Source organism: Uloborus diversus, chromosome 2 (genome assembly GCF_026930045.1).
Source record: "Uloborus diversus isolate 005 chromosome 2, Udiv.v.3.1, whole genome shotgun sequence".
In the NCBI taxonomy this organism is placed as follows: Eukaryota; Metazoa; Arthropoda; class Arachnida; order Araneae; family Uloboridae; genus Uloborus; species Uloborus diversus.
Window position 1 is genome coordinate 196,348,264 of NC_072732.1, and position 22,376 is coordinate 196,370,639.

The 22,376-nt window shown below is 34.7% G+C and overlaps 1 protein-coding gene across 1 annotated transcript in view; it reads left to right on the top strand.

Moving 5' to 3' along the window:
* The window catches only part of LOC129217604 (RNA polymerase II-associated protein 1-like), an 81,787-nt gene extending 60,052 nt beyond the window's left edge, over positions 1–21,735 (top strand). Inside the window, exons 25-33 of the mRNA XM_054851929.1 lie at positions 921–1,045; positions 2,756–2,908; positions 3,598–3,717; positions 11,833–11,981; positions 13,863–13,989; positions 16,958–17,123; positions 17,221–17,305; positions 18,460–18,599; positions 21,351–21,735. Of these exons, the coding sequence (XP_054707904.1) occupies positions 921–1,045; positions 2,756–2,908; positions 3,598–3,717; positions 11,833–11,981; positions 13,863–13,989; positions 16,958–17,123; positions 17,221–17,305; positions 18,460–18,599; positions 21,351–21,485 (1,200 nt within the window). The 3' untranslated portion in view covers positions 21,486–21,735. The remainder of the gene's footprint in view (positions 1–920; positions 1,046–2,755; positions 2,909–3,597; positions 3,718–11,832; positions 11,982–13,862; positions 13,990–16,957; positions 17,124–17,220; positions 17,306–18,459; positions 18,600–21,350) is intronic.
* Positions 21,736–22,376: the final 641 nt, after the last annotated feature.

A 22,376-nucleotide genomic window follows, 5' to 3' on the forward strand; every position in this document is an offset into this window, starting at 1 on the left:
TTATAAAAGATAGAAATCTTTCAATTCAAAATGTTAATGAAAAAGTGTTTGTGAATTTAAAAAGTCATGTATTCTGTTTGTTAATTATTATGAGCAAAAACTAACTGAAATTCAGATTAGTAGACCTCACAAATTTGTCTTGGACAAACTATTAATGAGACATGTTTAAGATAATCAATTAATATTTATTAATTCTAATTTTGCAAATTTATTAGCTAAATTCAACCTTTAAATAACTCATGTGAAAAACGAGAGATATTCTAGCAAACTTGAAATCCTCCTTGAAAATCTGAAAAAAAAAATTAATATGGAAATAAATAATAGATTGATCAAATAGAGTAGAGAATAGTTTTAAACCATGTAGATTGTAAAACAAATAATTTCTGAATGCTTATTCTAATCAGTAAAGTGCAATATGTCTACATTAATTCATTGAGCTTCAAAAAAAGATTTTCTTTCAGTTTTTAATTATATTGATTTTTATATTTAACATCATTGTGTATAATCCTGGTTTTGAAGAGACATTCAATGCTGAATACTTACTGTGAAGATTTAACTGATAAAGCGGGAAAACTTTTTGTGCGCACCTTTTTGGGAGAAAATGTCAACTTTTTTTTTTACTAATAACTTTACAAACTGAAAATTGACGTTGTTCACACACATTTAGCAGTTTTCATGTTTTATATTTTCTATGTCCTTTTAAAGAAAAATCTAATAATTTATAAACTTTCGACATAGTTTCTGAAGATTAAATTGTTCTGGAAAAGAATCAACTGCTATTTCGAAAAGTGATTTATTGTTCTTTTCTCTCACTAATAAGCTTACAAAGTAAGAATAGAAAGGCAATTTTGAATCACATTCATATTTATTTGCATATTTAGATTATCTGTTTCCTGTAATAATAGTATGGTTTTTCATAGATATGTGATGATGTGTCATTTTGGCACAGAATGGCTGTGATATTGCTACCTGCTTTCAAAACATCTGAAGAATGCCTTGTGGAAGACATTTTCATCAACATAATATTCAACAAAAGTTTTATCTTGTAAGTGACTTTTTTTAGCCTTATCATTTAAAAAGGAATTATAAACAATTTTGATATTTTAAATTCAAATGTAATAAAATTTGACTAATGCATTAAATTTAAACTTATTTCATCTGAAAATTTTGTTAATCTGAACTGAATATTTAAGTTTATCTTGACAAATTTTCATCTGCTTTGTAGAATTTAAGCTTTTTTACTGTCATTTTTTTCCTGAGAACAATGTCTCAGTTGTTCTGAAATAATGTTATTGAATACAATTAAAAGCTAAGTTATTTTTACTCAAATCGATCTGGTAGTGTTTTTTGAAACTACTAAGACATAACTACATACAATATTATACACCCTGGATGTGATAATCTGGCTCTCTGGTACAGTGCATGTAGTTTGAGTTCTTAAATATTCAGCCCATCTCATGATGTTTGGAGTGTTAAAATATATTGGATTGTTCATAACATTGTAATGTTAAAACATTATGCAATGTCCCAATATTTGATTAAACATTAGAATGTGATATATAAGATTAAAAAAAAATTAAGTATGCATTTGAACCTTGATTACCTGAAACTCTTTAACCAAAGTCGGTTTGCTGATTTTTTATAGATTTATTACTTTGTTCTATGTCTAATAGATAGAAGAAAGTATTGGTTTCATGCAAATTTTCGAATTTTGACCTATTTGAGCGTTTTGGAATGTGCTGAGTCCATTTTGACCTTTTTTTTTTTTTTTTTTTTGAAAAGTAAACATCAGCACTTCAAAGTCATTGGAGGCAGCCATTTCCTACTGCTGACACTAATTATTATGCATTTCTATTGCTTATGTTTGTTTCTCAAACCCGACCATAAATATTGTGAAAGCACTTATTTTTGCAAGGCTTACATTTTCATGTAAGCTTCACAAAATATTTTAACTTAAAATGTACAATCAACTTTAGGTTCAGTTCATATAAAATTCGAGAAATTTACTGCTCCTGCAAATATTTACTTTTACAGTGATTGAAACACTAAATAATTCTGTTTTTGAAATACCATTAAATTCAAAGGCAACCAAATGTGTTGTTTTGTTAAGTAAGTTTTGTTTTAACTGTGTATTTTTGTTTAAAGTTTGTTGTTACTAATACATTTGACTGTATTATTACTAATACAATTAGAGGTTGCTATATTATGTCGTATTGTAATTACATTTTCTGAGTTATGTGACATTTACTGAACAAGTGTGTTTATAATTACAGTGATATTGTTAAAACATTATATTCGGTAACCATATTGTAAATGTGAACATGTTTAACTCTTTGATGACCAGTATCATAAGTAAGATGTTTGAAGTTCTTCCCATATTTTTTTTTTTTTTTTGAGTAACTTGCCATGTAAATCAAGTGCTCTACCTTCTATCAATGCCGAGCTACTACCCTGCACCTCAGACGGTTTGACAACGAACATTTAGCATCAGAAAAATAAGTGTAAAATGATTTTGAAACATGCTAGTTATGGCATGATAAGATGTTCAAAACCACCAGAGTTAAAGTGAGAGTTAAGTTTCTGCTATCTCCTGTCAGCCATTTTTCAGTTCCCCTTCTTTCCGGAACTTTCGATTTAACGTCCGTTTCCTGTTACATCAGTTAATCTAAGCTCAACTCTATATTAGAATATGTAATGAAATTCATTCTACTAAACAAAAAACTTGGAAAAGAAACTAAAGTATTTTTACTTGTAGAAGTGCAACAGGACCAGAATTGGAGTTACTTCAAAAGAACACATCAAGTGCGTGTGACAGTGCAAATTTAGACAACATTCTTTCTACCCTACCAGTTCAAGCGAAAAGTTACTTATCATGCCTGTGGCAATCTGCAGATCTGGTCCAATCTCGGTAACTATTTTATTACTTATTTATTTTTTATTTTTTTTTTTTTTACAATTGTTAAGAACTTTGTTGGCAGAGTATTTTAGTGCTTGATTTTGTGTATTTTCATTGCAAAGATTTTATCTGAAAATATTCTTATAAACTTGAAAAAGTTTTTTTTTTTTCAATTTAGAAACTTGTTTGACATTTTTGTAACAGTGTTTATAAGATTATTGTTATGAGTATTTTTATCAATTGTCCTGCAAAAAAATTTAACAAATGAAAATAAATAAAATTTAAAAGCTTTTAAATTTTGTATATCTACAATTGAAAAGTAGTAGATTTTAGAGGGTGCTATAAGTCTGCATTTGGAGGAAATAATAAAAGTTGCTGACAGAAACAAAGTTGGTTAATCTTTAATAGCCATGTTTTACTGTGTGTGCTTATAGGGTAGGTGCAGGGGACTTTGGGGTGTTATGTCATGTCGTGTGCTTACGTTTGCCAACATACAGTATGGCATGTGAGTGAAGACCATTTAATTTACTTGAAATGTCCCAGCATATCATGTAGCTGTAGGGGAGGGGGGAATCCTGTTAACTGTACAAAATTCAGAGGAAAAACATCTTATTAATGTGTTTAATTGTGGATTTTTTTCAAAACTGGTTTTTTTCTGTTATTTTAAAATAAGAATTATGTAAATTTTTTTTCCCCTGCAGAAACTTTGCACTTGGAAATGCCGTAGAAAGGTTGGCATGTTTAAGCATTCGAAAGAGTATAGTTCCTAAAGACTGGTATTATGTACCCATACATGATTTGTATCAAAGCTCCAAAACAAGGTATGATTCAAAAAAGTTTCTAATTCTAAGATAGGCTGCATTTGTATGAATTAATAGAGTAGAATGCTGTATAGCACTGGTATCCAATCTGCGACCAGGGGGTCAGATGTGCCTACAAAGTCGACCCATGTGGCCCGTTGCCATGTTCAATGCTATGTATCAACAAATGTATTCTGGAACCTTCCAAAACAAGTCTTTATGCCCTATTATGAATGATTGTGCAATTTGAAAGGCAAAATAGTCGGGTATAGGTTTCCATAAAGGAGATGGAGACTTTCAATTAATAAAATAAGTATGTTGTAATTAGTGATAATAATTCTTGCTTTACAGTTTTATTTCCCTTTCTGCATTTATCCATGTTATCTATAAAAAAGATTAAAATATATTTCAATTTTTCATGTGTGCCTGTGAGATTCAGTTTTGTATAAGCTGCGGCTTTCAGGTAAAAAAAGTTGGGCTCCACTGCCCTATAGCATAAATTCAATTGGTTGTACTTTTGTATTGTGCTAAAAAAAATTCTTATAACAGGGAAAAGATATGTGACAGATTTTGCAGCTGTGTTACATTTTAACGCCTGTAAGTAACCACTTTTGGTTTAGATCATTGTACTTGTCAGATTTATTTTAAGATTATTTATTGTATAAGTGAACCAATTACATGTGAGCCTCCCATTTGGCAAAACAATTTAAATCCATAAAAGAAAAGGTAAAAAGAAAATATTGTAACGGATTCGGTGCGACTTCCACTTTCTTGAAATGAAAACACAGTTCTTGATAAAAACACAGGAAATTTATTTACACTATGTACAGGAAAGATCGTCAACAACTGCTAAATTATTCATCAGCAATTAAGCAATTATCACACAACACCGTAAACTCAACGTTTACACACCTATTTACTTCCAAATACGAAAACAACACAGCGAAATGCCTCGCTATAAACAGAGCTAATACACACTCTCAGTTCGGAATCTGAATCGAAACTCAACTGTTTATCCATCGCTAACGGCTTATATAGACACCGAAAAGAAATTTCTCAAATATTCCACACGCTTCTTTCGGCTTCCCGAAATGCGTAGACCGTTATCAATGAAAAGAAAAGAAAATAGGGGTCGTATACTTTAGCCGAATGAAAAAGGGGTTGTATATTCATTACGGGAAACTATTTACAGGTTACGTTACTACAATAATTACTATTTACAGGATTTGTAACATTGCCCCCTTCCTAAGGACTGCACGTCCCGGGCAGTACAATCCCCAGAAAGGGTGCAAAACTTCTATCACAAGTTTACAAATATACACATTAATTAATAACTAACAGATACAGAAAACACAATAATAACAAGAAATATTACTAAACATTAAAAACAAAAATTAATTATCTACAACTTTTATGTTATCAACCATGGTTGTTTACGTAGTACTCATGAACTATGGCCATAGTATGGGGCTAACCGATCATAATGTACAACCCTAGGTTTTGCATTAGGTGATTTTTGGATCCTCACTACGATGTCATTCAGTCGGTTAAGGACTTTGTAGGGTCCATCCCAATGCGACTGCAACTTGGGTGACAGACCTTTCCGTCGGATGGGATTCCATAACCAAACCTTGTCGCCTTCGTTGAATTCATGTCCAGTAGACCTTGTGTCGTATCGGGTCTTCATCTTCTCCGCCGCGATGTTGATTCGCTCCCGTGCGAAGTTATGAACGTCTTCCAACCGGGCCTGGAGATCCTGGATGTATTCCTCAGGCGATGCAGGCGCATCCGGAGGACGACCGAAGACGAGATCACAAGGTAGCCGAAGCTCTCGTCCGAAGAGCATCTGAGATGGGGCAAATCCAGTTGTCTCGTGGACAGCACTGCGGTAGGCCAGCAGGAACAAAGGCAGCTTCTTGTCCCAATCCTGTTGATTTCTGGATACCATAAGTGAGAGATTATTCAGGATTGTGCGGTTAAATCTCTCCACCATGCCGTCCGATTGTGGGTGTAGTGGTGTTGTCCTAGTTTTCTCAATTCCGAGAATTTGACATAGGCCCTTAAACACAGCAGAGATGAAATTCCTCCCTTGATCGGAATGAATCTGCAAAGGTGTTCCATATCTCGAGATCCAGTGTTGGACTAGAGTCTCTGCTACGGTGGTAGCTTCTTGATCTGGAATGGGATATGCTTCCGGCCATTTGGTGAAGTAGTCGATGGAAACAAGAATGTATTTGTTCCCATCAGCAGTTCTTGGTAGAGGACCCAGGATGTCGATCCCAATTCGTTCGAAAGGAGCTCCAACGTTGTACAGATGTAGCTTCCCTCTGCTTCTCTTCTTCAATCCTTTACGAGCAGCACAGGCGTCACAAGAATGGCACCACTTCTCCACGTCATCCTTTGCCTTGCTCCAGAAGAAAAGCTCCCGAACTTTATTGAGGGTTTTCAAGACACCAAAATGTCCTCCAGTCGCACTACTATGTATTTCTTTCAGAACATCTGAAATCCTTGATCGGGGAAGTAGTAACTGCCACCTAGATATTTTGCCGTCGTCAGATTCCCATTTTCGGTGTAGCACGCTGTTCCGTAAATGGAGCGAGTTCCATAAAGCCCAGTATCTTTTTGTTGCAGGACTGAAGATGGAAACGTCCTGCCAGCTAGGTCGCCGACTGTCACTTTCCATGAACTCCAAAATTGGTTTTATGTCAGGGTCTTCAAGTTGATCTTTTCGAACTTGGTCGTCACTCCATGGATCAGATTCTGATGATATTGGAGTCACTGTCACCTGATAGGCGGTAGGGCTAGTCGTTCCATACTGTTTCTCGATTCGGGAACAATAGTGGCAGTTCTCAGGACAGGGTCTCCTTGATAAAGCGTCAGCATTACCGTGAGATAACCCTTTTCGATGCTTGATCTCCATGTCATATTCCTGGAGCCGCTGTATCCATCTGGCTATCTGACCTTCCGGATTTTTGAAGTTCAAAAGCCAAGTTAATGAGGCATGATCTGTCCGAAGCAGAAATTTTCGGCCGTAGGGGTAATGATGGAAGTGTTCTACAGCTTTCACTATGGCCAGTAACTCCTTTCTGGTGACGCAGTAATTTCGCTCCGACTTTGATAAGCATTTGCTCCAATAAGTGATGACATGTTCATTTCAGTCAATTTCTTGGGATAAAACAGCTCCGATGCCCTCGTTGCTCGCATCAGTGTCCAGGATGAAGGATTTTTCAGGCTGAGGATAGGCGTTGATGTTAAAGCCTCCTTCAGTCGTAGAAATGCATCTTCGCATTCTTTGGACCATTCAAACTTTTGCTTGCTCTCCGTCAGCTTATGCAAAGGTCGTGCAATGTTGGAAAAACCCTTTACAAACTTCCTGTAGTACGTGCAGAGCCCCAGGAAACTTCGCAGCTGATGGATGTTTTCGGGACGACTCCAACTCCTGACCGCAGATACCTTTTCTGGATCGGTTTGTACGCCTTCAGAAGAGATGATGTGACCAAGATAGTTCACTTCCCAGCGGAACAAATTACATTTGGACGGGCTTAACTTCAAATTGGCTTCCTTAAGCTTTTGCAGCACCTTCCTAAGATTTGCCAGATGTTCTTCGAAACTGCGTCCCACAATGATGATATCGTCTAAGTAGACCAGACAGGATTCGTAGGAAAGTCCTCTTAACACTGTCTCCATAAGACGCTCGAACGTAGCTGGTGCATTGCAGAGGCTGAAGGGCATCACTTTAAACTGCCATAAGCCTTGTCCAGTTGTAAACGCTGTCTTCTCTCGGTCATCAGGGTGTATCTCAACCTGCCAGTAGCCGCTCTTCAAGTCCAGGGTCGAAAACCACTTGTGTCCGGAAAGAGTGTCTAAGGTGTCGTCTATCCGTGGAAGAGGGTAACTGTCTTTCTTGGTGATTTCATTCAGTCGTCGATAATCGACACAAAATCTGGTGGAGCCATTTTTCTTTCGGACCAAGACGATGGGAGAGGCCCAAGGACTGGATGATGGTTCGATTACATCATTCTCCTTCATCTCTTTCAGGAGGGTCTCAACCTCTTCCTTCTTGGCGAACGGTAGTCGTCTTGGATGCTGTTTAATAGCGGGGTGTTCTCCAGTGTAGATCCTATGCTGCGTTAAATTCGTCCGGCCCACATCCTCCGATGTAGATGAAAACAGATGCTTGAAGTCGTCCACCAATTGTTCCGCAGCAGTTCTTTGATCTTTCGATAATGGCGCACTCCCAATTAACTTCGATGTCAAGGACTCAGAAGACACAGTTTCGGGGGAATTGATTCTTCTAATGATGCAGTTTACTGGAGTACAAGTTGCTAACACTTCACCTTTCCAAATATTCCTTGGCCTTTCACTCACGTTGGCGACTCTTACAGGAATTACATCCTTAGAAAGGTCCACAAGCGTAGATGCTACCAGCACTCCTTTTGGGTTATTGCTTAAGTTGGGGGATTCAATGAGTCCAAATCGAAAACTATTGCTTTTTTCAATGGAGCCGGGTATTAATGATTCTGACCTTGAGGGAATTGACAAATCTGTTTGGGCAATTATTTGATGAGTGGATTTTACATCACTTTCTGCGGGAAAGACTGCTATGTCTTCTCTCGTCGAGTGCAGCTCGTTAGTCTTGAAGTCGAGGTTGAAGTCATACTTCTTTAAAAAGTCCAATCCGAGAATGAAGGGGTCTGTGATAGCAGCAACGAATGCCATATGATGGTAAATGGCATTTCCAAACACAATTTCTAAGTTTACTTTACCTTCAATCTCGATCTTGTCACCTGTCACAGTTTGGAGGGTAACACAGGGCGGCGTCCATAGAAGGTTGAGTCCAAATTGACGAGCCACATCTGTTCTAATGATTGTAACATTGGCTCCAGTGTCAATAATCAGTTCGCAGGGAAACCCGTTCACGTATGCGTAAACAAACAGTCCATTACTGCCGCCACTCGTCGATGAAATCTGGAAAACTTTAAGATGGGGCTCATTCCAATTCGGCGACCTCCGCCCCGCGAGATTGCCATGGCTTAGTTTTCCTGGACCTGGGAGGGAGAGGTGCTCTTCCCTCTGGTTTCTTGGCGAGCTTCACAGTTTCTTCGTAAGTGACCCTCGCCGCCACATTTCCAGCACTTAAGTGATTGTCCATTTTGGTACTTGGGAGCCGAAGTCCTTTTGAGGATTCCTGCAATTTCTTTTATTTGCTTTTCCAGTTCAGCAAAGCGTGACGAAATCGGATCAGACTCATCAGTTTTCACGCCGCGGGCTGAATGGCGATCTTTGCGGGTTGCTTGCTGGGCGGCCTCCAACTTCATCGCATACACAACAGCAGAACTCAGGTCTCTGACATCCGCCATCCGTAGAGCTTTCTGGATTTCCGGATCTCGAACCCCGTCGATGTAGTAGCCGAGTGCCAGGCCGTCCCGAACATCCGCAGGACAGTCACAAAAAGCAAGATGAGACAGTCTCTCGATGTCCGCCGCGAGCTCTTGCAGGGTTTCCCTGGTTTTCTGGAAACAGGACTTCAACTGGAGTCGGCTGAAATCTTTCTGGCACTTCTCACCGAAGCGAAGCTCCAACGCAGATGTGAGGGCGGCGAAATCCAGGCGCTGGCCGTCCGGAAGGGTCTGAAGAATGTCCGCTGCGTCACCTCTCAGGGATGCTGCAAGATGGCAGGCCTTGGTAGCAGAGTCCCATCCGTTCGCTTCCGCCACTATCATGAACTGAGTTTTGTAAACCTGCCACGAAGTTTTCCCATCAAAGGTGGCAAGTTTAATGGACGGTCGAGCAACCGATGTGGGAGCGCCAAACTGTACAGAGCTGCTTTCCGCGGTCGCCAATCTCCTTTCCAGGTCTTTAAAGATGTCTTCTTTAAGTTGATGAAATTTTCTATCTTCTTCTTCCAGTTTATTTTCTACAGCATTGCATCGGCCTTCAACAGAACTTAATTTTTCTTCAAATTTCTCTTCGATTTTATTTTCCACTGCGATGAATCGGCCTTCAACTGCCTCAAACTTTCCTTCAATAGCATCAACTCGATGCTCTATCTCATTAAATTTATTTTCCATCACGGTCTTTACCGAAGTAAGATCGTTTTTAATTTCCTCTTGGTTAGAAACTAGGTCATTTTTCAGCACCGTCAAATCACTTTTCAATTGGTTTTGATTAGCCGCCATATCATTTTTTAATTGTTCTTGATTAGCTGCCATATCATTTTTTAATTGTTCTTGATTAGCTGCCATATCATTTTTTAATTGTTCTTGATTAGCTGTAAAACTTGCAGTCAAGTCATTTTTTAATTGTTCTTGATTAGCCGCCATATCACTCTTCACAGAGTTGATTGCATCAAGCAGTTGTTTTAATTGTTCATCCATTGCGCGAGTAATCACCATAAAAATAAAGTCCAAATTTAAAAAGTCTTTATGAAAAAATGTCCAAAGTCACACTTACTGCAAGAAAGTCCTGAAGTAACCCCACGTTGGGCGCCAAATTGTAACGGATTCGGTGCGACTTCCACTTTCTTGAAATGAAAACACAGTTCTTGATAAAAACACAGGAAATTTATTTACACTATGTACAGGAAAGATCGTCAACAACTGCTAAATTATTCATCAGCAATTAAGCAATTATCACACAACACCGTAAACTCTACGTTTACACACGTATTTACTTCCAAATACGAACACAACACAGCGAAATGCCTCGCTATAAACAGAGCTAATACACACTCTCAGTTCGGAATCTGAATCAAAACTCAACTGTTTATCCATCGCTAACGGCTTATATAGACACCGAAAAGAAATTTCTCAAATATTCCACACGCTTCTTTCGGCTTCCCGAAATGCGTAGACCGTTATCAATGAAAAGAAAAGAAAATAGGGGTCGTATACTTTAGCCGAATGAAAAAGGGGTTGTATATTCATTACGGGAAACTATTTACAGGTTACGTTACTACAATAATTACTATTTACAGGATTTGTAACAATATATTTTAGACATTTTTAAAAATACATTTCTTGTGGAAAAAATGTATCTTGTTCATTGACATTCAAATTTTTATCCTGGAGTATCTTAAATATAATTACAAAAGAAAGTACAGTAGAATCTCGTTTATCTGGCTCCCATTTATCCGGATCAAATTTCTGGAGTTAAAAGAATTATATTCACTTAAATAATAATTCTAAATTATAGCAGCAAGAACGGAACTAAAATACGCCAAATACTCGCTTTCTATTTTAATGAAATATATATGACCTGCATAGGTCGTATAACAGATTAAAGTAATCTAACAAACAGAGTGTAATTTGGAGTGTGTGTCCAATATCACTGCAGCTTAACAACACTGCAGCCGACACCACTGCAAATGAAGTGTTTGTGAGAAACGATCCTATGTAATCTTGTTACAAAACATTGTTTTCAGCTGTAATAAAGGATAAGTCTGCTTATTATAGAGAATATGTTTTGCTTAATATCCATATTGCCCAGATTATCCAGCTTTTCGTTTATCCGGATTGCCTTTGATCCCAGCTAGCCCAAATAAACGAGGTTCTACTGTATTTTAAATAAAATGAAGAAGATAATTGCTTGCATAATATATGAGTGATGCAAATAACATAGAACTTACCTAAGTTGTCAAGATTTTTTAAAAATAGTTTTAATTTCTTCATTTTGTTTCTCATTTCTGCTACAAAGTTTTCAAATTCTGAGGTAAAAGTTTTAGGTGTAGCTTTTACATGACTTACATGTTAACGTAAATCTATGGGCTTCCAACTTTGTCCTGGCATTGTTATGGAGTTTTGTATGCAGTATAAGTTTTTGTGCATAAATAAAGACCTTACTCAAGATGTTTTATTAACAAAAAATATAAGAAAGAATAAAATGACAAATAAGACTACAAATAATATCAATAGTGCTTCACATTGACAGGTCATTTTTACCAAGTATAATGAAAGGGTAGATAACACTTCAACCATGACTTAACTGGGGTTATTCAAACTTGCAGAGGTTTTGTGAAATAGTTTTAAGAGCTATGTGAATGGACAAAGTTTGAAGATCACTAATATAAAAGATAATTTTCATTTATTTATTTAATTTATTTTTTTAGTTTTTTTCAATTGTATTTCTTTTTTTCAGAAAACATGGAAACATAGCGCCTGAAGAAAAGCTGCAAGTTTTGTGCTGTTTAGAGTGGATATATTTGTGTCATACTTTAAACCTTCATGTCACAAAAATAATCCCTGGGGCTGCCGAGTTTAGTTATCTCTGTATGGTTTTCCTTTTAGGTAAAAATACACTTTTGCTGTTCTTTATTATCTTAATATATTGATAAATTTACAAATATGACTCATAGTTGTTTAATTTTATTACAACAGTTTTAGTTTGTTTCAGGCTGAACGTAAAGACATACATTAAAAAAAAAATTGCTGAGCTCACTTTCATATACTGCCATGTGTAATTTAATCAAAATTGAGTTACCGTCTCCAGGTAGTTTTTTTATGACATATTTTACCTATATGTGATGTTTTATGATCATTTGGGAATGGGAAGTTTTTTTTTTTTTTAATTCTTAAAAAGTATATTTTGAATCAAATATATGGCGTCAAAGAACTTTAAATAGCAGTTTTTCATTTTGAGTTCAGATGCAGATACTACTTTTGCGCTTAGTACGTGAAGAGGATTTTCGCCCCTTCTTCTTTGTCATATTTTTCATGTATCACTTTTAGAAGAGAGAGAATTGAAGAGACTACGTTCATTCACAACACACAAACTAATTTATTTTCTATATACGGAAACAGTATACATGATGGGCAGCCAATTTGCCCTTTATCCCGAATAGCGGTCAATAGATATCCATAAATTTATCCCGCTATTCGGTCAGGAGATTTTTTTTCACAATATGCCTTCATAACTGCCTATAGCCATATGAACTCAGGCGCTCTCATGCATCTGCGCAGAAGTCAATCGCGTAAAGCCCCATTGCGCAATTATAGAGATCCCGAGTTATTAATCTTGGGATCTCTGTCAAGTTTTACGCAATGTAACCGCGTGGAGCATATAATTTCTTACAGTACGTCAGTATAAGTTTTGCTTCTTCACTCCCTAATAATACATAAAATATAAGTTGACTGATAATGGGTATTATTTTATAGCAATGGTGATTGTTTGCTTCAATTTGACTTTAAATTTAAGACTTTTTCTAAAATGATTTGCATTTTTAATTATTGATGTTTTAGTCTTTGCTTATTGCAGGGTGGAGCAGAGTAACGTGCTTATTTGGTTTTATGCAATAGTAGTTTTAAGTGATTTAGTCTCAAATACTACAATACACTCAAACCCATTATGATTTGATGCTTACTGATTAGCATTTGTTGCCTAAATGAGTAATGCACATTTCAAGCTCGAAAAATTTTCTTCTAAATTATGAAATTTTAATAATTTGTCGATATTGGTTATATTGTTTTTACGCCACCATCCACAAGTTATATAAGCAAACTTTGTGCGAGTTTTGTGTCAAGAAAGAGCATTAAATTAAAATTTTAAATCAATAGTTAGTACATTTGTCTACAATTTTGAGCTGACTTTCTTTACCGGGGTGCAGTTTGTTGAAATTCAAGTTCTACGCTTTCAAGACCTTAAAGAACAACAATGAAAATTTATTTTTACCCAGTTTTAAAGATTGTGCCTGGCTGATGGGATAGATTGATTTGAATACACTGCATCAGGTGATTTTTAATTTTCTCCAGCATCTCCACTGGTATGTTGGCAACTACTTGACGAATGTTGTTTTTCAAATGAATAAGGGTCCTAGGATGAAGTTGTTTATCCATGAGATAATCAACTCTCAGTGAGGAACTCGACCACTGGGTGCAATATTGAAACAAGCGCAGAATGCACTCTGTGTAGTGATGATCAAAAGACTATTAGAAAAATACACCTTGACTGCAAATGCAAGCTGTGATTTCATTCACTCCATGATGGCGACTGAATCAAGTGTGTTATAAACTTTAAATCACTCTTTCTCTCTCTAGGATGGCCTTACCCCTACCATCCTCAGAGCAGCTCTTGCTTCATTACTACTAAATCAAATAAACAAGTTGCTCTGCTCCACCATGTATATTTTTTTAGCAAAAGCAATTTAACCTTGACTGTGATTTTTATTTTAGATGAGGACCTTTTTCGAGATGAACAGATTAAATCTTATTTAGAGGGATGCTTAGTGGCCATTTTAAAACAAAAGTCATTAAATTTAGAAAATTTGACCTGGAATACTTTCAACGGATTTGATGAATTGTAAGTAAATAAATACTAACTTTTGTGTTGTTTATTCATTTTTTAAAGTAACTGTTTATGACTTAAGACATGCATTTGGTTTTTTTAAGGTTTTTTAATATTCCTTTGAACTTTCCGATGTATCAATATACTGTGCTTATGAAATTTTAGAGCAGGGCCTTTTACTTTAAAAGAAATGCTATAATGTATGCATGTAATTTTTTTTATTTAGTGGTCCAAATTAGTTGCTTCGTTAAAAATGATTTTTAAAACCCCTTACATTTTTTAATTTGTGATTGGTTATTTGATTATACATATGTATATGCAAATGCATATCTTTGATCTATAGATGGACAAATGTATATTAAGTCAATTTAGCCTCCAGTTGTCTTTAACAACAATCTATTTTTGACTACCAATTATGTATTTTTATTTGCTTGCTTGCCTCTTAAACTTCCCTTGTCAATATTTTGTACATTAATGTTCTGAATGCTTTAAAACTGATTGCAGTGGCCACTGCTTAATTTTTTCCAAACGGTTTTGATTCCATAAAGCCACTAATTCAAAAAAAGCAGGTAATTTAATGCAGCTGCATTTTGTTCTGTTTTTGACGATTTGATTCATCAAATTGGTTGATTCAACTAACCAGCATCCACTGCATAAATAATTCTGGTCCAAATCAAATTGATGTGCTAGCAACTAAAATTCAGGATGGCAGGATCCTGCTAAAGTTTCACGGATCCCCACTTGAAAAGTCTAGGTATAAAGTATGCCATGTGTAAATGTTCAGATCTAATGATGCCCCCCCCCCTTCCCTACCTGTTTCATAGTGCATCAAAACATACTTTACCCATTTAATACTGAAACAGCAAGGTGATTCTTTCCATGACTGAAACCTTGGTTTAAAACTCCTCTGGTAAACATCTATATATATAATTCTCTTACGTGCCGGCAAATGAAGGGGTGAATTTCTAAACCTCTGTTGGCAACACTTCGCCGATAAATCATGTAAACAAACTTCTACGTTGTTTTGAAATCTTGAATCACAGAATACTCAACGAACTTTTTTTTTTTTTTGAGATGAGTTTCAGTCGGGCTGTGGCCCATTTCAACCTTAATCAGCAAAGAAAAGCTCAAAGAAGGCAGGAAACCGTTCTTGAATCCAATTTAAGACGAGCCATTTCCAGAGTTGTATTCTCTGATTCGCTGCCGATAATTTTTAGCGGCTGGGGAATTTTCAGTCAGCAGTTCCTTCAACAGATCAGGTGCGTCACACAATGCCGGTAACCGCACCTTTCCGTCATGGCAACATTTAGTATATTTATTTGCAGTATTACGCTCTTTCTGCCAATAAAGAGCACCACAAAATTCGCATTCTTCACACATTGCTCCACAATCATGTTCATCGGCAATGTTGTTTTGAACGCGTAGGCGCTTTGAGCGTCGTCTATTCTCTGCTTCAGTACGACAGTTCAGTTCAAAATGAATAACCGAGAAAGAATTTACTTTATTCCTTTTATTCTCAGCTGAAAGGTTTCGCCAAATTTGTTTAGGGTTATAGTAGTTTTAGTATTGTGCAAGCAAAGTAGCCTTGGCGAGTTTTCGCGTTTTTAGTTAAACCATTTTTTGTTCGTGACGTGGCAAGGATTCAGAATAACAACAAGAAGGACAAACGTTTGAGAAAATATGTTTGGTGCTCTCTGAGCCTGTTTTTAGTCATGGCCAGCTCTATGTGGCATTATCAAGAACAAGATCTTTTGAAGCAGTGTCAGTTGTGGCTCCCAAACGGGACATTTTTAATTGTGTTTATGAGGAAGTTTTCTAAGATTAGAATATATAAGAGTGTAAATATGTAAATATATAAGAGTGTAAATAATGTAAATACATCCCTCGGGGGAGCCTGTAACCCCTAGAGGGCGCGTCCCCAGGTGGCGGATAGGGGAATGCCTTCATTGGTTTTCCAATGGGTGGTAGAAGGGAAATAAAATACCTTCCGCGGACCAACAGGTAGAAGTGCAATCTCTCCAAAGCAATGACAGACACTTTTGTATCTATAATGGTAAAGTTGTGCACATTGCCAAGGCAGTCATCTTACATACAGCAAAGTTAAACTGTCGAAAATCTGGCTAAAGCAGACAAATTAACATTATGAACGTAATTTTCATATTGGTTAAATGGATGGTGACCTAAATGCAATTACCAACTTTAATTTTTACGGAAAATTTTAGCTAGGCTAATGTATTGGCATACAGCGAGCGAGCGAAGCGAGCATGGATCGCGAAGCGATCCACAGGGAACTGCGTAAGCAGTTCCGGGGGTTGGCGAGCGATAGCGAGCAGGGGGCGATAGCCCCCTAGTGTTTTCTAATACAATAGAAAATACTTTATTTTATAATTAGTTACCAATGTCATTCATTCTGAAATTAAGTCTGCCAAGGTTTATACTATAAAAATGAATCTTTCTAAAGCACAAGCCTTTAAGAAAATAAAAGGAAATATTTCAACATTACATCACACAAATTTGCTGAGAACTGTAAATATGTATGACCACAGTTTTCTGCAAATTTGTTTAATTTAATATTGTAGTTTTTTTTTTTTTTACTTTTCTTCAAATGTATTTTTTAAGAAACAATTCATATTAGTTTCCATTTTGAGCTATTAAAAGTAGAAAAAGTTTCTAAAACATTATTAAAATTAAGGCTACCTTTTGATACTTCACTACTAACAGTACGATTTATTTTTTAAATTGAGAAGTTAGTTAATGTTTGAAAAAATTATAAACACAAGCAGAATAAAAGCAAGCAATTGTTAAAAATGCATTAATTTTATCAAAAAAGGAAGGAGGAAAACATTAAAAACAAACTTTTGGATTCTTGTTCCTGCATACCTATATTGTAGTATATCTATTTTTATAAAAATAAAAAATCATACTATTTCCTGGAGTCCCCCCCCCCCTTACTAATATGAAAATTATTTTATTATTAATTCAGGTTCGATGAATTGTTGGCTCAGTTTGAGGCTGTTTCATATGGTGATCAGCTGTTCGGAAATTTCCTTCTTTTGCCACTTCAACAGTGCTATCCAAGTAGATGGAAGAAATTGCTCTTCACAGAGCATACACAAGTGCTTTCATTCTTGGGAGTTCCTTTTTCAAAGGTATAATTTTTTAAATGTCCACTCCTCTGATTTGCTTCCTTTTTTACTTGGATTATGTGGACATCAAGAATATTTATCTCTTTATTTTTTGTTTCAGTTGCTATATCCCTTACAAGGTTTTTTGAATGGATTGGAAGTTGACCTTGAAATATTGATAGAGTATTTCAAAGCCTTATCCTCTGGTAACTTTTTTTTAAATGCAAAATTATGAGCATATTAATGAAACAATAAATTGTTCTTCAAAAAATTCAATTTTTTTTTAAATGAAGAAAGAAAATTATTTTCAGAAAATTTAAGTTTAAGTAATGAGGTTTTCAAAAATATTCAATGTACTGATAGGGTGTGATGAGTGTTCAACAATTCTGAAGGCAAATCTAAATTTACTTCTATGAAATTCTCCAAAAGCAATAAATGAACTTTAAAAACTGCATTTGCTGCTTGAATGGCTATATACTTTTTAGCTCTAAGATCATTTTTAGCAATAAGGCAGTGAATGTACAAGAGATACAATTCTGTATCTCTTTAAAAATGAAGATAAACAAGTGCAAACATTTCCGTCAAATCACAAACTAGAAAAGCTTAATACCAAAAGTTTTTGATTGCCCATTTTCAATAAATTTCAAATTGTATTCACTTTTTTCTTTTTTTTTTTTTGCTGCTTTTTTTTCGTGATAATTTGTATATGATTTATTTCTGATGTAAAATTTATGTATCATCTGTTTTTAGTGTATTATCGTAGAAATCTAATTGGTTGTGTATGTTTCAAATATTTATAGTTAAATTACAGAATAGTAATCAAATAGCATATTGTCACCTCGGAGTAACACTAGAATATCTAAGCCTTGTAACAAAAGTGAGATATCCTACTGCTGCTCTGAGGAGACGATATATTAATGGATTTTACACACTATTTGATACTCAAGAATTGTTAGAATATTGTTCCAATTGTCTTTTAACCTCGCGTACTACCAAATTGCTGTGAATGAAAAGCTTTCAACCTTTCTTTTCAATTGCGGATTTTGACTTACCTTAAAGATAGTATTGCATGTGTATTATTTATATATTATTCAATATTCAGCTTTCAAGGTAAAACTGTATAGATTCAAATTTTTAAAAGGAAGAGAAGGGAGGGGGGGAGCCTGTAACCTTGAAAACTTTTAGCCTGTTTACTGCAATTTGTAATTTTTTTTTTTTTTTTTTTGGATCCAGGGTTTGAAAAACAAAACAAGTTATGAGTAATGCAGATTACTTTTATTTAAATCAGAAAAAAAGCAATATTAAACTTGTATGATTCTTTTTCATCATTCATATAATTAATATTTATTTTCCTTTTTAGGTGTTTTAGTTCCTAAAAGATGTCCAGTACTACATCTTGTGGCTGTTTATCATATCAATTGCTATTTGACTATTAAGAGAGAAGTCCTTCAAAACAAACAAAAAGTGCTTCTCAGCTCTATAATGCAAAGCAAAAATAAGGTAGTCTTGAAATAAGAATTATTCTTGAAAATGAATGAGTCTTGAAATTAGAAATAAACATATTGAAATTTAAAAAAAAAAAATGCAAATAAGACATTTTTTTAAAATTTCAATTTCAAAAAAGTTTCAATGCAATGCTTCCAACTCTTTCTTCTCAAAGATGCCCTAAAATTGACTTAAATTTTCAGAAGAAAAATTCAAAGGAAAACCCCTTCTCCACCCCTTTCCTCTACCGTTACCAAACATAACCTAAAATTACGTTTATAAGGCTTAGTACTAGAAAGAGTGGTCTGTGTTTCCTTTTTTTTGTTGTTTTTTATCTAATAAATCAAATAGTAATAAAGTGAATATAATTGAGCTTTCCTACTTTTCATAATATAACCTAATTTTATTCAAACATGTAGTCATGTACCTCATAGCAGTGTAATTATTCTATTCAACATAACCTCTAGAAAGAGGCTGGGGGAGGCACAGTGACCCCTGGGGTATTTTACTGTAAAAATATAGACATTGTTTCTTTCTCCTACTCACAGAAAGAGAAAAAGTACTATTCACTTCGTTTTCACCTGCTAAACTGTAGCCATTGCTCATCAAAAGAGAAAGTAACTGTATATTTTGGCAAGTAGACATAAAAGAACTGAACAATGTATTGAATTCAGGATTTCTTAGCCTTAAGGCATATTAGGCACATAGACTTACTCATTAGAATTTGTGCAAAGAACTAGAAGGAGCCACTCTAGCTCCTTCAGGAAAAAACGAAAAAAACCTCTATTAGAAAACAGACTATTCTCATCTGTATGCACACATGAGATAACACTATTATTTGACTTATTTCAGATTTCAAAAGTTAAAGAGAATTCTAAATAAATTGTTCATTTTTAATGCCCTTTCACTGCAGTTATTATTGTCTTAAAAGTTAAATGCAGTTTGAATCATCATTTGCATTAAAATCTATCATCTTTATGTACATATCTTTGAAAAATAATTACTTCCATGAAAATGACTTAAAATATAATGCTTTTTCATATTATTTGAAACATGATGTATTTCTATAAATGTAATATAGTCAATGTTTAAAATACTTGAGGTTTATTTAAAAAAAGAGAAAAAACGAGCTGATGTGTGCATCATATGACTTCCTTTTACTCCAATTTAAAGTCATTTCCCCATTATTGGGTATTTTAATGTGATTCAATAGTTTACTCTAAATATCACCAACAGTGGCCAAATTGAAACCAAATTTAAAAAAATCCCCAAATTGGTCGCTAGGTTGGCGACCAAAAGACCGGTGATATATCACCAAGTGTCCGCCAAATTATAACATTACTTGAGTTTACATCGATATTAACAATGATTTCCCCCAAAAAAGGGGAAAAAGACCCCTTTAGAAACACCAAAATGCAACCAAAATGGGAGGTGCACAACTAGACCCCACTAGGAATCTACATACCAAATTTCAACTTTCTAGGACATTCCGCTCGAGTTATGCGACATACTCACATACATACGTACATACAGACGCCACGAGAAAACTCGTTGTAATTAACTCAGGGATCATCAAAATGGATATTTCGGGTGTCTGTACATTCCAAGGCATACATCCACGTGTGGTCAGGTTGAAAAAAAACTCAACATTAATTCGGGTTGTGAGCAAAATGGAAATTAAGGTCAATTTTTGAGTGAAATTTTTTTTGCGAATACAATACTTCCTTTTTACTTCCTTTTACAGAAAAGGAAGTATTGTATTCACAAAAAAACGTTCACTCAAAAATCGGCCTTAATTTCCATTTTGCTCACCCCCGAATTAATGTTGAGTTTTTTTTCAACCCGACCACACGTTGATATATGCCTAAGAACGTAGACACCCGAAATATCCATTTTGATGATTCCCGAGTTAATTACAACGAGTTTTCTCGTGATGTCTGTATGTACGTATGTATGTGAGTATGTGCGTATGTATGTCGCATAACTCAAGAGCGGAATGTCCTAGAAAGTTGAAATTTGGTACGTAGACTCCTAGTGGGTTCTAGTTGTGCACCTCCTTTTTTGGTTGCATTTGGATGCTCCAAAGAGGATGTTTTGTCCCTTTTTGGGGGGAAATCATTGTTAATTTCGATGTAAACTCAAGTGGTGTTATACTTTGGCGGACACTTGCCGATATATATCACCAGTGTTTTGGTCGTCAACTTGGCGTCAAATTTGGCAGATTTTTTTTTTTTTAATCTGGTTTCAATTTGGCCACTGTTGTTGATATTTAGAGAGTAAACTATTGAATCACATTAAAACTGCCAATAATGAGAAAATGACATTAAATTTTAGTAAGAGGAAGTCATGTGATGCACACACGTTAGCTCGTTTGTAAAAGGAAGTAAAAACAGCTGTTTAGTTTTAAAATTGAAACTAAAAATCGATTAATCAACAAACCCTGCTTATCACAAACTGAAGTAATGATTCAAATGTTCTTGTCGGGCAGGATTTATAGGTGTTACCATTAAAGTTCGAAATCCGTTATTTTACAGAATACCTAGTTTTTTCATGGAATAACTGATGGTGTCCGTTAAAGTTTAAAACTCTCTTGTATATTATGGTTTAACTTAGGCATTAAATAAGAATTAAAGTTAAAAAATATAAAGAAGTACAAATTGTCATTAAATAACATTTATGATTTTATAACAACAATTATATTTTGTTGCACTAATTATTTACTTTCCTTAAAGATTCAATCCATCGATTAATATACTATTTTTACAGGATTTGAAGAGAAAACTCTTACTATATGAAAAAGTCTCTTTGAATTCTGAGCTGGGATTTACTTTAAAAGAAAATTTAAGTCCAGAAGATAATGTGTATTTGAACAATATTTTAGGAAGTGCTGTAAATTTGTGATCATCTTTTAGTATATGAATTAACACAATGTAATTTAATATAAGTTAATTGTAAATATTTTAAACATGTATATATTTTTGAGTGTTTTGTTGTAAGTTTGTTGACTGCTTTCAGTTTTAATTTTCTTGGTAGCATCTCATGAATCTCATCTGTTATATTCAAAATCAAGTTACTAAAAGTATGATTTCATCAATCAAAAACACATTTAAGGATTATTTTTATAAAACTGACTATTTTTGTAATAAAAGATGAAAACCAATTGAAATTATGTGTCTTGTGTTTCTGGGGAACATTGAAACTTTTAACTAAGGTTTATATTACAGCTTCTTTTCTATTGTTATTCAATTTGTTAAAATTTACATAAGTTGTAAAAGTTTACTGATACGTTTTGAAATGTAAAGGAAAAGAATGTTTTTAGTAGGACAGAAAAGACCTGAAATTGTTGGTTGGAGATCTTTAAAGAGAAAATAACTCCTGAAAGTCATGAAAAAATTATTTTTAAAATGTTACCCACTTTAAGATCAAAGAAAATTGGAGATAATGCAATTAATGCTCGATTTTACGTGGAACCTGGCAAATTGTTTACAATAAAGATTTTTATAAAATCGAATAGTATTGTTTCAATGACAGATTTTTGGGCTTTTGAATCTGTTCATGAATGTAGAGGTTCATCAAATCAAATGCCAACTGTATTAAAAGAGAAAAAAAGGCAGTCATGGTGCTGACTACAAAAAAATTTTTTGGTGTGGATTGTGCGTGTTTAATTTTCATTTAAAATTAATTGTAGTTTCAAAAATTAAAATTTTATAATTTGTAAATTGAAATTATCAGCCATCCATGCATCAATTATGTACATTTTGCTGTGGTTTGTTTCAGTTCATTTATAAAGTA